This window comes from Pipistrellus kuhlii, unplaced genomic scaffold, assembly GCF_014108245.1.
Source record: "Pipistrellus kuhlii isolate mPipKuh1 unplaced genomic scaffold, mPipKuh1.p scaffold_m20_p_5, whole genome shotgun sequence".
NCBI lineage: Eukaryota > Metazoa > Chordata > Mammalia > Chiroptera > Vespertilionidae > Pipistrellus > Pipistrellus kuhlii.
The window spans coordinates 32,047,788-32,065,118 of NW_023425551.1; the positions used below are offsets into that span (position 1 = coordinate 32,047,788).

A 17,331-nucleotide genomic window follows, 5' to 3' on the forward strand; every position below is an offset into this window, starting at 1 on the left:
TGGAGCAAAGGGTTCGACTTCCACCCATGGGCTCCTGATCACCTGGGCACCTAGAAGTCACCTGTGCCCTCAATGCTTTTCCTAAGAACCATTGCCACCCCCAGGACTCGTCCCTCCCACTTTGTAAACTGCCCACTGCTCTTGCTGCCGTGAGGACGGCAGAACCACCCTCAAGCTTAGAAAGCACTTTGGAGCGAGCCTGCAATCTCCTCTCGTGAATTTGCCCTGAGCTGCACTAAGAAAACTCCAAGGACTTCCTATTTCTTTCTTAATAACGAACAGGTCTCCTCCATATAGAAGCAAAGCTTCTCAGGGCCTCCTAACCAGCCAAAAACCACTGCTTCTCTTCAGCTAAAAAAAAAAAAAAAAAAAAAAATCTGATTTATCCTTGGAGACATACACTTACTTACTTATTTGTTTGTTTTTTCCTTTTTTCTTCTTCTCCTTTTTCTTTTATCATATGCTGACCAAAACAAAACATTTCTAACAGTGGCTTAGGAGAGCTAAGATTGTACCAATCTCTCAAAACTACTGCCAACACAATGTTGTGCTTAAGCACAGCAAGGGCTAACCATATATTTCCCATAAAGACAGCTGAACGACACTTCACATGTACGTTTTGCTTTTCCTCTAGTATACAATGACCACCACCGAGACTCGGGCACATTCATTTTTTCTAGTAAAAAGAAAAAAAACTAAAACAAATAGGGCATAGTACTTGTAACAATGCATCCAAAAAGCAGTAAGTGACTCCCCAAAACATTCTGACACCAAAACACAGCCTCCATGGCCCCCTCTGGTTTCCTGCCGGATGACATTCAAACAGAACCATATGTAAAGGGTTTCTCCCAGAGAGGTAATGCTGCTAGCAGGCCTGGGAGCTTAAGAGCCCTAAGATAAAACACAAGGTAGCTCCCTTTTCAGGGGGAAAAACTGCATTTACAAGCAGCAAATGTGCCTGCGGAGTGGCTGGTCCAGGGACTCCATGCAAAGCATGAGGGGTGCTATTGTCGCCGCGCAGATGGTGGGGCAGGGAAAGGAGTGTCTCGCTGTCAGCATCTGACTGCTGCGGCTGGCCTGGGTAAAAACTGTGTTTTCCTCTCTTCTCCTGCTCTTTGGACACTTTGTGTTTAATGAATACTTGGTATCAGAGCCGAGTCCAAACACCGTTCCATGTGGGATTTCCTAATGCGGAGACCTGGCAGAGCGGCAGTGTGTTCTGCCAAAAAACTGAACAGGAATAAGAGACTACCTCGAAATGCAACAACCGGGCATCCTCGTTCTCTCTCTCTCTCTCTCTCTCTCTCTCTGCGTTTCCATTTAGTGGGAGCAAATGTGTTGCTTCAATGCAACTGAAAAGAAAAGAACATTTTTGGGACAGCATAGTTCAATCCCTCATAAAGCTTCATTTTCCAAAGCAATATGCGCATCTCTAAATAAATGACAATTCATTCTCTGTTTACTTTAGGTAAACAGAAAACGCATTGCAGAGTGCTCATTCTCAAACGCTAATCAGAAACATTAGGCCCCGACAGATTCATTTAATAGAAATATAATAGGCATTCCTGCTTGCTTTTCATCTTGTCTCTCGCTGTAAATGCTAAAATGAACAGCAAATTAACCCTGCGTTGGAACGGAGTCCCTGTCACAGCTGATACCCTCTCTCTCTCACGACTTGTAAACATCCCCGCATCCTGTCGCTGCTTTGACTTCTGCTTAGGAGAGACGAAAGTGCCTGATTGAGTTTGGCAAGAGGCTGTAGGAATACTTGAATGCTAGAGGGAGTACTGCATGTCAACCCCGCTATCTCTCCCCGCAGAACAAAATATTACCGTGTCGTCTCCTAAAATAGTGTACAATTAGGAAGTAGGAGGAGGGTGGGGGTGGGACTGGTTTTTGGTTTTTTTTCCAAGCTCCATGTAATCAACTGCATTTCTCTATATTTTTAACTTTACTAGCCATTCTCCAAACGGCTGCTTATAAACTGCTATACAAAACAAGCTAATAAAAGACAGGGCCATCCAAGCTCTATAATCAGATATAAAAAGATTTGCAAACAACTTGAGATCTTATAATTAATATTCAGTGATATCAGAATTAGCATTTAGAACTCTACACAGAAAAAAAAACTATAATACTTCATAAATTATGTAATAATGAACAAACCCTTTCAAAAACTGTTTTCACTGTGCTAAAGTAACATTCTAGACTTGTTGTAAGTATATTATTCTTACAAGTAGTTCGCAGTTATTCTTGAAGGCAAGCCTTGGAGTTTCCTTAGCATAGTGCTGCTGGGGGAAATTTTCAGCATGTCCATCTTCATCTCTAGCCTGAAGGGAAATATAATGGCCTATTTAGGGACTTACAAATAATGGAAGGAAAAAAAAAAAAAAGCTAAAAGCATAACAGCTCAGATCATTAAACAAACGGGATCCAGAAATAACAACATCATTAAGAAGTTTGTTTAAACACGCAGTATGCCTTTTTTGATATCAAAATTTGGGCTTTATTTTTCTTTACATAGTTTTGTTTGAACATGCAAATTCCTTGTGGTGCACTATTTAACGTTTTTAAATACTAAGCAAACCAACACAAAATAATTTTGTTGGAAATTGCCACCACTTCACAGTCTTTCGTTGACTTTGATTGTACGTTTAGGATTATCTGACATACATATGTGTTTAAACTTTTTTGGCATGCTTAAGCAATCTCTAGATAATGCACTTTAAAAAAAAATTCTGATAGCAAGGCCATAAGAAAAGCAATTGGCATAGTTATATTTTGCATCGTAATACTATTAGAGATAAACTGATTCCCCTTGATTTTTAAATAAAAATCCGAAAGGAGCAATGGTCTCATAAGAACAATGATTCTTCAATCAAATGCAGTAAAAAAATGGATTTAATTAAGAAGCTGCATTAAAAGTTACTGGTTATTTTGATCTACGCTGTTAATTAAGAAAGCTGAAGTGTACATGGAGACATGAACAGAACCCATCAGCAACACCGCTTGCATACAGTCTTCTCTTTCTAATCTCCCCCTGGTGGGTGCTGGTTTGGAGTCCAAGAGAAGGGAGAGGTAGGTGAAAGGAGGCGTGGCTGCAGCACACTCATTAAATCACTCATTTGGGTGACACTTGCACTCCGCTCTGCTCTCATCTCATCGTAGCCCTAACTGTTCCCTCCTTCCTGGCCTCCTGAAATTCACAGCTGAGCTGTCTCCCTCACATATGGCTTGCATATAATTATGCATATTCCATTTTGCACTGCATTAAAATGATGAGATCCTGGCTCCCTGCCAGCTGGTTTTTAAAAGCCCAAGTGAAGTAGGAAAGAGGAGAGAAACACAGGCAGAGCTGCACAGGAAGCAGCAGGTAGTTCTGTCTGCTGTCTCTTTAGATAAAATGTATGTCTGGCACCAAGGGAGCAGCTGAGAACTACCTGTTGTGATGTATGGATGGTGGCGGAGGAAACAATGAGGCACCGCAATGACAGCGCCCAGGGGTTGCTTCTCCCCTAACGGAGTGAAATCTTCCTGCTGACAAGTGTCACTCAGAGCTCCTGGGCCCGACGGGGATTGTCCTTCTAGAAAGGGATCCATATTCGGTGCCATTGAGAATGGGTAGCTTGTTTTTAATAAAGGCTTCTGCTACTCATGGCAGGGAGGGAACTGGATTCAGTTTGGAAGTGTTATGTCATAGACGGTAATATGTGGGTTTTGAGAAGTTTGTGAGGGGGAAGAATGGCTCTGTTTTGTTTCATTTTTGAGGTTGATTAATATCGCTGGGATTTAGTTCCTTTGTATGGTACCCCACCACCACCACCACCGCCGCCCAGAGTAAAATAAAAACACAGTTAAAAGGTTGGACTACAGATGAAACCAGTTTGCCTCAGTGGATAGAGCATCGGCCTGTGGACTCAAGGGTCCCAGGTTTGGTTCCGGTCAAGGGCATGTACCTTGGTTATGGGCACATACCCAGTGGAGGGGGGGGGTGCAGGAGGTGGCTGATCAATGTTTCTCTCTCATTGATGTTTCTAACTCTCTATCCCTCTCCCTTCCTCTCTGTAAAAAATGAATAAAATATATATATTTTTAAAAAAGATTGAACTGCATGTGATAGAGTAACCAATGATGTTCCTTCTCTCTGCATTGGTACTACCGGTAGTTCGCAGCTCCATGAGGATTTCACATCGCCTTAAAGGGGGCTTGTGTTAATGTGGAGTGTATACACAAAGGCAGGTGTAAGAAGGCAGTAAAATGCTGATGGGCACGACAATGTCAGATTCCTCATAGCTGAAATGTAAGCCACTCTGTGAGGCACAGGTCTTTCGAAGGCAAGGGCATCTTTCTTATCTTTCTTACTCTACCATGCCCAGTGCCTTATTTTTAGTCGATACTTAACATTTAGGTGATGGGGGGGGGGGGGGGGGGAACCATACAAGGATTGTAACTAGACCCTACCATAAACAACTCTGTAGAAAATGCCACCTCAAAATATGCTAAGTTTGGTGGGAGGTGTATTATATTCCTGATGCACTGGAATACATATGCTTGGAAACACACTTTGCAGATAGTTTACAAGGGCTACTATTTACATATATACGTCTACACTCAATATATATGTAACTTGTGTATAAATATTCATAAGGTGGAATATGTTTATTATGCATGTACTATCTATACACATTCATACACACCAGATGCCTGGGGATATTTTCAACATTAGTGGGGAAAATACATTCGTTCTGCTTATATGTAAGGTGCTTACAGGGCTTTTTATGTGTTTTAAAGGAAGAAAACAAATCTAAGGCTTGCATGTGCTTCCTCAAAAAGGCTATGGGTTTCATATAAAGCCTCATGATCAGGAGGTTAAGGAAAGCAGCAGCGGAAGAGACAGGAAAGGGGGTATGCGGTGGTTGGAAGTGGAGACAGAACGCTGGACACTTGCTTCTTTATTGAGACTTGTATCTGTCTCTGCAGCAAACTCCCAGGGCCCTGGGCATGCTCTGCCTCTGACAATCAACCTGACTCCAGGGCCCAGGGAACGCCGCTGGACATGTTTCCACCACGTGCCAGAGATGGAAAGCGCATGGCGTGCAGGGAGACAGGCACGACCACCCCACATGGGTGTGCGCATGCACACACTCACACACCTGTCTCCAAAGTGGCTCCCTGTGCATCCTGAAGATTTTTATGGTAAAATGTTCTATTATTCTCACCTGGCTAAAGTAAACTGATCTCTTGTGTGTATGGCAGTAGTTCTTTATACTGGCTGCATGTTAGGATCATCTGGATTGATTGTTTTTCTAACATGTTGGTCCCTGACCTCCCCTCACCTTTCCAAGATCCTGACTTAATTGGTCCAGAGTGTTTTTGTAGGTGTTTTTGTTTTTGTTTTTAAATAAAAAGCTCCCAGGTGATGGTGATGTTCAGGTGGGGCTGGTATCAGGAGAAGGGTCTTGGCAGAGTCTTCAGAACATTCTCTAACCACACCGGATTGACCTGCTCGCAACACTAGGAGGAGATAGGATGTGGCCCCTGAGGTGGGTCTCACCCTAAAGATTCAAGAAGTGACTTGACTAGTTTAGTTTATTAGTTTCTGGTATAATGAATTATCTTAGAAGAACTACTAGACACTTCCTGGGCCTCTCGAACCAAATCCCATGTTTCCACTCTGCCCTCTCTTGGTCGAGGCACTGGTGCACCTTCTGCTGGTGGGATGTTTGCCTCTTTCACTAGACTGGAAGCTTCCTGAGGGAGGATGGTGGAGACACGGCTGGGTACGCAGTAAGTGTTCTGCAGGTGTGAGTTCCATCATCATTCCACGGCAGCAACTTGGTGACAGTAGTAGACAAAATCTGAGGGAACTTCCTTACCCTCCATGTCAAATCATTTTAGAACCCCATATACAGGGAAGCCAGGGCCACCTTCTCCATCTGTCCCTTTTGGGCTGGCAGACAATAAGATCTGCCATGTGGGAGGTGAGGGGACCGAGAGAGCTGATGACCCCTTTAGAGAGGGGTGTTTGAGCCCTGAAGATGCTCAGAATCACCGGTCATGTTAATAGTATAAAGCCAGTCGACGTTCAGCTTGTCTTATTAGTGTTCCTAAACTCTCTACGGACGATGCCTCTCTAATAGCCTGTCTCGGGCAGACTACCCTACTGTCAGCTCTTGGGATCCACTGGGCCAGACCGTGTTGATGTCTGACTTTGTTCTGGAAGGACCCATCCTAACATAAGAAATGTCCAGCTGGTCATAATGAACTAACTCTCTCCATGTGTCTTATTCTCAGCAGCCTCATCCTAACATATTAGGACTTGTATGCCAACCATGGGGAAAAGCAAATGGGAAACTATCGTTTTGCCTTTGACTTACAAATGTGATTGTCAGACCAAAGGTGCATTTTTGCTCTGTTATTCTAAGACATCTTTACTTCTGCCATCAAATAGAAGTAAAAATTAAAAGCCTTCAAATTAAACTGCAAGGAGATTTCCCCATCTTGCTGACAGCCATTCATCCGTTCTCATGCTGTGCGTAGCATTTGAATAAATACTAGGTTAGGTGAGCAACTTAGACTCACTGCCTCTCTACCTCAAAAATCCATGGCTTAAACAGACTTTGTCTTCTCCCCTCTTTCCCTGTGAGTCATCACTAACTCACTCTTTTACTTTTAATCTTCCCCGCACCAATCTTTCGTGCTCTTTCAAAGAACCTGCTTCTTCCTTGGGCCAAAGTCTGGGTGCCTTGTGCCTATTCAAGCAAGAGCAACAGTCCTTCTCCTCAGGAAGACTCCTCTAGACAAGGCGGGACCTTCTAAACACAGCTTCACCCGCCCACCCCAGAAAAGGGAGCTGTTTCTGACCCCAGGGAAAGGTGAACACCGTTGCCATTTCAGTCTAACGGTCATCAGGCTACAGAGTCGCCACCTCCCTGCGGTGAACAGGAGTCTGCACCTCTGTGTTGTCGTGATTCCAGAATTTCCTTTGGAAACAAGGAGAGGTTCTGGCTGGCAGGAGAGCTGGGCGAGCTCTGCAGAGCCTCCAAGCTCAGCCTTCCAAGGCTGCGGCAGATGCGGCTCATGGCAGCTCACACATGTGGTGTTGCTCCCAGACTTGGGAGCCTCAAAAATAGTACATCTCAGTGTCGTGGGAATAAGTTTAGAGACAACTAGTTCTGGGGTGGTGGGGCGGGGGGGGGGGTGGGGGGGGTGGGGGGGGTTATTACACTTTATAAATAACTATTTGAACCGAAAGTAATAGAATTTCTTTTTCAAAATTCAAGATAAAAGCAGGGGGAATACCACTTCTGAAAACTGTTAGAATTGAGTTATGATATCCCATGTCTGGCCTATCCTTCCCTGATGAAATGCCTATGCACATTCTCTTGGGGAGGCTCAGAGAGGAATACACAGCAGCTGTCAGGTGCAGCCTTTCAGTATGTTGTGAATGTGACATAGGTCAGCCCATGTTTCTCTGCCCCTCAGTGACGTTCCCCGGGCTGGAATAGCATGCAGAAGCCTGCAGAGTAGCTCTGTGCCCACGTGAGTCATTGCCCAGTTATTCTCATCTTGGTAGTCCAACTCCTCATGACTAATGTCCCAGTTCACTTCAATTGCGTTCCTGTCCTTTACCTCATTTTCTGAGGGTAAAACCAGATTCCACCTCTCTTCCTCACTTCTGGAAAATTCATATGCGTCCTTCAAGCCTTAGTTCAGACTGCAGCGCCTCTAGGAAGCCATTCAAGACCCCTTCCTCCTGTGCCCCTGTCCCTGTCTATAACCATTCCATCCATCACACCGTCTTAGGACCACCTATGTTTGCCTTCCCCAGAAATCTGTGGGGTCCGTGAGTGCAGGAACTGTGTTCTACGCAGCTGCAAATCTCTAGAGCCTCATCTAGTTCCTGGCATATTATGAGGGCCCCTTAAATGATGAGTAAATGAATGAATGGGTTCCTATCCTTTAACCCTAGCAAGTAGGCATTCTGCCTTGCACTTCAGTCCCCAAAAGTAAGTGTTCTGCCCCCTGAACCTCAGGAGTTGTTTTCATACCTGAGACTCAGCAGGCCTCTGCCAGGGACTGATCACACCTGTCTCACAGCTGGACCTGCACTGACTGTCCCATGCACTTCTGCCCAACACCCATCCTTCCCATTTGGTTACCCCCAAGGGTCTTAACCTCACTGCAGATATTGTACTCAAGTCAATAGTGGGCCAATAATCCTTTTGTCCCGCAGGATTCTCTCTTCTGCTTCCCCCTAACCTGACCTTTGCCTAACAAAGGTAAATCTAACCTCTGCTTTTTGTCTCATCCCCGAAAGTCCATTCCTAGATTAGCCAATCTGGTGCCTTGCTTTCTGCATCTCACCTGGTAATAGTGGCCCAGTCAGCCGAAACTGGTTTGGCTCAATGGATAGATAGAGCATCGGTCTGCGGACTGAAAGGTCCCAGGTTCGATTCCAGTCAAGGGCATGTACCTTGGCAGCAGATTAATGTTTCTCTCTCATCGATATTTCTAACTCTCTGTCCCTCTACTTTCCTCTCCGTAAAAAAAAATCAATAAAATATATTTTAAATAAAATAGTGGCCCAGTTAGTCTGGGTCTCCTGGGGTAGCTCATCCTGGTCTGGTTGTGACTCATGTCTGATCTGCCCTGCCAGACTGGACACTGCTTGAAGGCAGAGACCACGCCTTACGGATGAAGCCCCATGCTCAGCAGAGCACACCGCGTAACCAACATTCCTGTACATACGTGTTAAATGGGTTCTTCAACACTTTGCTCCTCTGAAAGCCAGGGGCGGGCTCAGGAGTGTTTTGTTTCTCTCCCTGTGAGCTGCCTACTTCCAAAATGAATACTTCTTAATTATGAATTGCCTGAATGCAAATATCCAGGTGGCTGCACAGGTCGAAGAGAGGCAGGGCTCCGGGGACAGGACTGCATGTGCACGCAGCGTGGGTAGAGGCCCTTCTCCTGGACAGAGGACTCCCACCCAGCATCCCGTTCCCTACGCTGGAGGTACCCCAGGCACCCAGACACACGAACGTGCGGACCCAGGCATCTGCTCAGATTCACGTCACTGCTAATCGTTGCACCAGGAGGCCTTGCCCACCCTTTCAATAGCTCGTCCTTGAAGACTGGCTACGGGGTTCCTGCAGTGATGCTGTTTTACTCTGTAACAAAATGTATTTGAAGGTCCACGCTGCCTGCGGGCCCAGGGGGAAGCTGCTTCCCCAGTGATGTTCTCTCTCCATCCGCCCCGCCCGGCCGGCAGAGGGGTTCTCCACACCCCTCGTGGCTCCTCTGACAGCTCACCCGTCTCTGATGGATGGTGAGGACTGATTGACGGCAGCTATTTTTTCCCCCCACTCCCTGCAAACCTTTATATATATCATAAATTTTTAATATCCAAGTTGGTGTCTTCAAAGAATAATGGCAACGACTATGCAACATGAAGATAATGGGAATCGAATCATGTTTACAGCCTCCGTGAGCATCTCCTAAACGATGTCAGGGCGCTGTGGGCCTGTGGGGCGGCAGGCTGATCCCGGGCCTGATGAATGGCTTCCCTCACTCAGGGGCCCTAATGGACTGCGTGACAGTTACGGTGGCAGATCCCACATCAGCCTGAATTACAGCCACCTCGCGGACCGAAATCCATCATGCTCCTCCCAGCACATTCCAGCTGTGCCTGGAATCATCGGAGCCGTTGCTAAGCGGACCTGAAAAATCCTTGTTTCTGCTTCTCCTTTTTCCTAATCTATCTTCTCCTTTATTAGACAGGTGGCCCTCCTGGATGTATCTGGCACTGCTCTTTGTCAGGTCAGCCCAGTGTCTTTGTTTGCGGGAAGAACTGGGTTTTTTTTGTGTGTTTTTTTTCCAAAGGGTCCACAGGTAAGGCCTAGCAGCCAGAGCACGCAGTCCAGGTCATTTCTCTTCTCTCTCTGCGAAAGCCACGCCCACGGCCATCACATCCCAGGCAGCTCCTGATTATCCCAGGACCCTTGATCCATGGTGGATTATCCAGGCTACTTGAGAACACCCCTTCCCCACCTCCTGCCTCTGTCCACCGCCTGCCTTTTGCTTTTTTTTTTTTTTTTTTTTTTACTATTCATTTGCATCTATTACCCAGGGACCCGTGAGGGAAACAAAAGGCAGGGAAATGCAGATGATTCCACTCTGCTACTGGCTGGCGCCTATAAAATGCTCCAATAATTGGCCTAATCTAGGCATTTCAGGTGGCCCTTTTGTTCCCTTTCCCTGCCATCACGAGGCAGAAGGGACTGGACTCGTGTCTGTGTGCACAGGCCTCGTGATGAGCCTGAGAAATTAGAGATGATGTGAAACAGGCAGGGGCTGCAAGGCTAGGAAAGGACCCATCTGCAAGGCGAGGGGAGGATCCAGATGTCATGGAGGCGATTTACTACCCACAGGAAGTCTCCCCCAAGCAACCCAGTCTCCCAGGGGAATAGGAAACACACTAGAACCAGATGAAGAAACTGCTCTGGATATTTTCAGGAACTCAGAGTAACAGCTAACATTCCTGCAGCTCTTACGTGTATACATCAGACACCATTCTAAGTGCTGTATATGTTTCAACCCCTTTAACACTCACCCATACAAATACCAAAACCAAAATTGGAACTGATGAGGTAGGTACTAGCCTCCATTTGCGTATGAGCGAATTGGACCTCCGAAGAGAGACTGTTATTTATGCAAAGTCACACAGCTAGAAAGTAGTGGAACCAGCATTCGAACTCAAGCTGTCTGCCTCCAGAGTCCTCTCTCTAAACCCTGCTAGTGGGAAGAATGATAAATAAATGTGGAATAACTTGAAAATACTAATGTCATTAATTTTAAAATGTGTTATTAATGAAGGTAGGTTTTCATAATTCCTTGGTTTTAGCATTCCAAGAGTGAATACAGCAAGGAAATGGAGAAAGGAGGGTATTTAATGGCAAATAAAACTGAAGGGGGCAAGGTGGTCTGCGAGGACCTAGGAAAAGAGAGGCCAGAGTGAGCATGAGTCAGCAGGTCTCTAGCACAGCCTAAGGGAGATGGTACTTCAAATTTTATAAAATTAATTCATAAAACAAACCAGGCCTCTTTAACCTGATTCTTGTTAAGTAACCTCGGATACCTGAGTCCATCAATTCCAGAAGGACATGCTTACACAGCTCACTCAGCAATTCAGATCCTTTATCACAATGTCCTTGGCGAATTTCTAATAGCATTATCAATATTATATCATTTTCATTGATACCATAAATGATGCTGTACAGACTATAAAGGATGCCTGTGTGTCTTAGCTCATCAAGTCTTTGCTCTCTGATACATAAATGGGACTGTGGCTTTGGTTAACATGATTCGGTTCATTGAAGCTGTGGAGACTCTTGGACAAATGGATGAGACTGCGTCTGCGGACTTGCCTAGCTGGACAGTGCGGGGATGCAGATGCGGAGGCCAGTTCACCAGCCTCTGCTCAATACCGCTACCCCCTCCACTCCTAGAAACAGAGACAGAGCAGCAGTGATGCAACCTGATCAGGCCAGTGAGACTTGGGTCACAGTCTTCCCGGGAGAGTTAGCCTGCTGTGTGTCCCGGTCACCCTTCCTCATGGCCTGCCATATCCTACACGTACAGGTCTTGGCAAAGAGGAGACAGACATTGGAACATGGGAGAGGATGTGCAGAACTGGTGCACAACTCACACCCCTACGTACAGAAGAAATGACTCAAAGGGCATACCCCACTGATGATGGCCATGGACAGACTAAAACAAGGGGTGTCCCTGAATTAGCTTCTAATTCTGAGGTCAAGGACTCTAAGCTCTGAATTAGCTGCAATCCTTTTCAAAGACCATGATGTCACAATTGTTATCTGTAAGAAAGGTTCCCTCCTCTGCCCAACTTAGCTTTCTTTACTCCCACCAGCAACTACAGAAATGCCATAAACAGGGTCTGGGTACAGCAGTGCTGCCTACATTCTCTCTGGATGATTCATAGACTAAACTTCAGTCCACCCCATCTCTGAGTGCCCATCAACCTACAGAGTGGGCTTACAGGTGCCTCAATGTGCTCTCAGTAATCCCCCTGTACTCCTGTCACTGGTTCCCGACCAGCTCCAGTTCGAGCCCACTTCCACACCATCCCCAGCTCTGGACTTTCACCCTGACTCTTGTCCTGCCCTGGGCCCTCTGGCCTGTACAGTTGGCCTGGCTGGAGCTTGCTCACTGACATCACTTTGGACCGGTCACCCTAGTCCTCCACTCTGGACACCACAAGAGGGTCACTACTCTGGCCTGGGACAGTTTTATAGTCAACATCCTACAATGGCGCCCCATATACAATTCATCTTAATGATAAGACTTCTTCCGTAAGAAATGGAAGTGAGAGTTATTCAATGTCTGTAAAGATCTAAAATTGGCCTGAACATGAAGAAGACCAGGACCAGGAGTAAAATCCCGACTGTGTGCACTGTCCACACGAGTGTCCTGACCAACGCGGGGTGAGGCTGTGATTGATGCCAGAGGAAGCAGGCGAAGGAGAAAGACAGGGAGACACCTCTGTTTCCCCCTGTCCCTGGGTGAGGGGAAGTGTGCCTCCGAACAGGATGGTCCTCCTGACAACTTCAATGACAATCCATGTGCACCTGACCTGTTAACAGGGGCTTCGAAGAGCAAAGTCTAAATTGCCTAAACCCGGGACCAATCAGCCTGTCTGAGGAGCCGAGTGCAAAGATAGCAGCAAAGGGGCGTCAGAAATAACAGCCTCTGCTCAAATGGCTCTCTCCGGAGTCTTAACTTTAAATCCCAGCCATTCTGCCCGATGATGAATGGAGGTAATAAAAGGTGGGAGTGTGGCGTGTTTAAATAGAGGGTAATCGCTGGAGCAGAATTGGGTGCTCAGAGAAGCGTCTGTCGAAGCCAACAGCTGAGAATCGGTTTAAGGTCCATTTTTAGATGATAACCTCATCTAAAAGTTGCTCCTCTGTCTCATTGTTACCATTGTTACCACTATTATTATTACATTTCCAGGAGGTATATATCTTATAGAATTGAAATCCAGGTGACAAAAGACAAAAAGTAATCCGAGTTTCCACATCATCTCGCTTTTTAGTGTAAAACTGGGAACAAGGTGTGGTTTTTCCCTGCACAGTGAGCAGCCCCTCCCTTCCTATTTGCTCCAAATTTGAATCATCACCTCCTTTGACTTTACTGAAGATTTAATATTTGTTTGAACACATACAGTATTTCTGGCCAAAAGGTATCAGAGGACACGTAGCCTCCCTCACCCAGCCTTTCTGGTTACCAACATTCCCAATGGAGCCCATTCCTCCAAACCCCGCTATCTCACTGCCCAGGGCAGTTCTAGCTCCGAGCTACCTGGGAGCCACACTGGAAGGAGGTTCTTGAACCACAGACTGGACCCGACTGGAGAGACTATCACCACTTCCAGAAACTTCCAGCTCAATGCCTGCCTCACAGAGCTGTCACCCAGAGGGAAGAGAACTCAGTATAGAAGTCCCTTGACAACGTGACGTTAAAGCTCTCCAAATCTTTCCAGGTCTGTGCTACCATTCCCACCTCCATTTTGCCTTCAAGGAATCTGAAGTGTAGGGAAGTTAAGTAACTTGTCCAAAGCTAAAAAAGAGCTTATAAATGAATGGCAAAGCTGGGCTCTGAACACGCGTGTGGTGACACCAGGCACAGGCTCAACCCCCGCCCCACACTGGCCCTTCCACTGCGGCACCATCAACAGAAGCATCGTGGCTGACCATGAGCCACGAGAACCATGGAGATTGCTAGAAGGCAGAGAAAGAAGTCACGGCTCATTGTCCCTGTGAGTTCCAGGACCCCCTGCAGATACCAAAACTCTGCAGATGCTTAAGTCCCTTATACAAAATGGCATGGTATTTGCATATAAACTACACACCCCCCTCCCATGTGCTTTCGATCAGCTCTAGGTTACTTACAAGATCTGATGCTATACATGTCATGGAAATGGCTGTTATACTGTGTTTTTTAGACAATAATGACAAAGGGAAAACCTGCACATATTCACTACCTAGTACACATTCACAACTACATGACTCTTTCCCCCGAATTTTCAATTCTCAGTTGAACTGTTGGATGTGAAGATGCGGACACGGAGGTCCCTGTAACTTAGCCAAGGTTTTACCGTTGGTTACCTTCATTACCATTCATGCCATATCCCTTCATTCTTTATTTCCCAGCTACGAACTTAACCACGTGTCAACCTCGTTTCTTATGGAGTGACAGAGGATACCCATGTCGCTTGCCGACTGAAGTGCTCAGCAAGGCTTGGGTACGCACACACTGTGACCCAGGCTCTTCCCAAGCTGAACGGCAGAACCAGACAGGTGCAGACCAGATGGGGGGGGGGGGGGGGGGAGGAGGGGTGCATCTCCAAACAATCTAGCACTGCAGTTGGCTCACCATTTTCAGCACATGTGCAAATGAGTGCATATTATATTTTTATTGGAAAGGCTAGGGCTTTTTGTAAAAACTAAGTGTTGCAGCATCTATTAAGTCCTTGTTGGTTTTAGCATGCAGCTCAAAACTGTTGCCTTTGAGTTTTGTTGCTTTTATTGTGTTCGTCCCCATTTCTGACACATCATCTCTCCTTTAGGACTCGGAGTCACTGGGCGATCTCTTCTCCATGAATGAGAATCCCCTCCCTCAGTCACCTGTGCATTCACAGACGGCTTTCTTCTATTTTAAAGATTTATTTCATCTTAAATCGTCCTCCTGTGTGAAGCGTTCTCATCTCTATTTCTCCCCACCCCTTGCTCTGTCACAGGAAGCTGCTCTACAGGTGCCACACGCGCTTCTTCATACCATGTCCCGCCGCCTGTGCTCTGGGACCCAAGGTCTACAGAGATATAATCAAAACAAAATCGTATTAGCTTAGATTAGCATCTGTGGCAGCAATTCCTCTAAATGATACAGACAAGGCCGTAGCCGTAATGTCTGTCGTGTTTCGAGGTAAAAAATGAAAAATGACATCTTTGATGAAGGAGACTCCACGGAGACCGGGTGGAAGCACGCCCGTTCCTCAGCTCACAGACAGCTCTCTTTCCCGTCATGTGGTGACAGGTGTGTAATCATGTTCCTCAGTCACAGTCTGTGTGAAAATAACCAATTTCTGGGTGAATGAGAGCCGAGCTCCAGGTGACTCACCACCCCTGCAAGGTGATGATGTGCATCCAAAGCCAGGGCTTCAGGGGGCGCTCTGAGGCCCCTAACTGGCCAAGGGCGCCCTCCAAGGCTCCGGGGCCAGTCCCGCTCTGCAGGGAATTTGCTAAAATGCAGGCATATTCTCCTCTGGAATGAAGATTCCAACAGGGCCAGCGTGATGGTCTGTCAGATTCCCCGGGCAACTCAACGTTCCTACCATCTCCTGTCCTGGATCTTTCCAGAACACATCGCTCCCACCTTTCTCTGAGCACCCGCTAGCCCAGCTGTCTCCCTTCCCACTCAGACGTCCACATGAACATGGCAGGGTCTACCTTCCACCTGCTCTTTCCCCTGTGGTGGACATCTCCCTCCACCACACCCACACTGACCAAGGACAATGCTAAAACCCCAAAGCACCGTCATCCTCAGGGTTCCCTCACAGGCAAAGAATTCCCAGGGTCTATGGGGCAGAAGAGGTGGCATAGCTCACAGAGCCGCGCAGTGCTCTGTGTTGTAGATACAGTCAGGAGCAGTGAACCTTTAGCATTCATGAAAAATGTAAGCACGCGCACACACACACACACACACACATCACACTTTCTATTGCACAAAGGTCATTGGTTCACATGTTGGGGGGAATGTCTGCAGATAATAGAAATGAGGTCCATGTAGAGCAGTGTTTCCCAAACTTCTCTCATATAGTAGGTAAAATTGTATACTTAACTAGTGCTCTAAGCTTAAGTATACAATTTTACCTATATGTTCCCAAAAATTCTAGTTTAGCACTTCTTAGTTGGGATTCAGGAATCTGTATTTTAACAACTCCACCAGGTGATTCTCATCATGAGAGAAGTTTGGGAAACACTGATGTAGAGAGTTGAGATAATTACTTATTTGCAACTGTTATGGATTCTAATAGCACTGTTATTACACGTAGGTGACCTTCATCAAAAACAGACCGATTGCCCTTACCAATTTGGCTCAGTGAATAGAGTATCGGCTGCGGACTCAAGGGTCCCAGGCTCGATGCCGGTCAAGGGCATGGACCTTGGTTGCAAGCGCATCCCCAGTAGTGGGTGTGCAGGAGGCAGCTGATTGATGTTTCTCTCTCATTGATGTTTCTCTCTATCCCACTCCCTTCCTCTCTGTAAAAATCAATAAAATATATATATACATATACATATACAGATATAGATATAGATATATAGATTTTTTTTTTTAAACCACACCAACCACTCTTGTCCAAGGGACATACCCTGTTGCAGGACTCGTGGGTAGAGGAGTCTATCTCCCAGACTGGTGGCTGAGAAGTTGAAGGACAGATGAAAGGAAGCTACTGCCAGTGACTTTGTTTCCCATCTGTGAAGTGGGGCTACTGCTTGCTACCCATACTTGGTTGAATGAGAGTGGTTGTACATGCCACGTAACACCGATGACCTCGCTCAAGAAAAGAGTCTGAGCTAGGTGTCCACTGATATCTTTTGGTCAGAAATACTGTATGCTTTCAAACAAATATTAATTCTTCAGTAAAGCCAAAGGAGGCGATGATTCAAAGTTTAGGCAGTAAACATTGAAGTAAAAAAAAAAAAAAATTTTTTTTTCAAAAAAATCTCTTGGTGGGTTTTATAGGCTAAAGGATACAAGGAGATTCAAGACAGATTCCAAGAGGTGAGTGAGCAACACAATTACTCTCTATCACTCACTTCCTTTTTTTCCTGATCCTGAAAGATGTTCCCCTGGAAGATTTATCTACAAGGACCAGACCAATGTTACTTCCCAGCAAAAAGGCTTGGCACGGTCTGCTTTGCCTGAGATGAAGGACAATAAACATTGAAGGGGAAGGAAAAAAACATCAGCTGGTTTGGCTCGTGTCATTAATGTAACTGATGAGTTTTTAACCGCAGTCTTGTCATCCTCATTAGCATAAATGCTAATTACCCCCTCTCCTCTCCTACAGGCAGGGCAACCCGAACTCCACGCTGACCTCAATGGTGGCTGACACCAGGGGCAGGGCTGAGGGAAAGGATGAGGTTAGGAAGGATGTGTAAAGGTGAGTAGAAAATATTGTGACCAATGAGCTAAAAGGGGAGAGGAGGGGGGCACAACCATGCAGGCGGCTGCTAAAAGCAAGGACCT

General features: G+C 46.1%; 1 protein-coding gene across 1 annotated transcript in view; it reads right to left on the bottom strand.

Moving 5' to 3' along the window:
* The window catches only part of LOC118705740 (sine oculis binding protein homolog), a 162,206-nt gene that overhangs the window by 63,768 nt on the left and 81,107 nt on the right, over positions 1-17,331 (bottom strand). Inside the window, exon 5 of the mRNA XM_045572786.1 lies at positions 2,235-2,330. Within this exon, the coding sequence (XP_045428742.1) occupies positions 2,235-2,330 (96 nt within the window). The remainder of the gene's footprint in view (positions 1-2,234; positions 2,331-17,331) is intronic.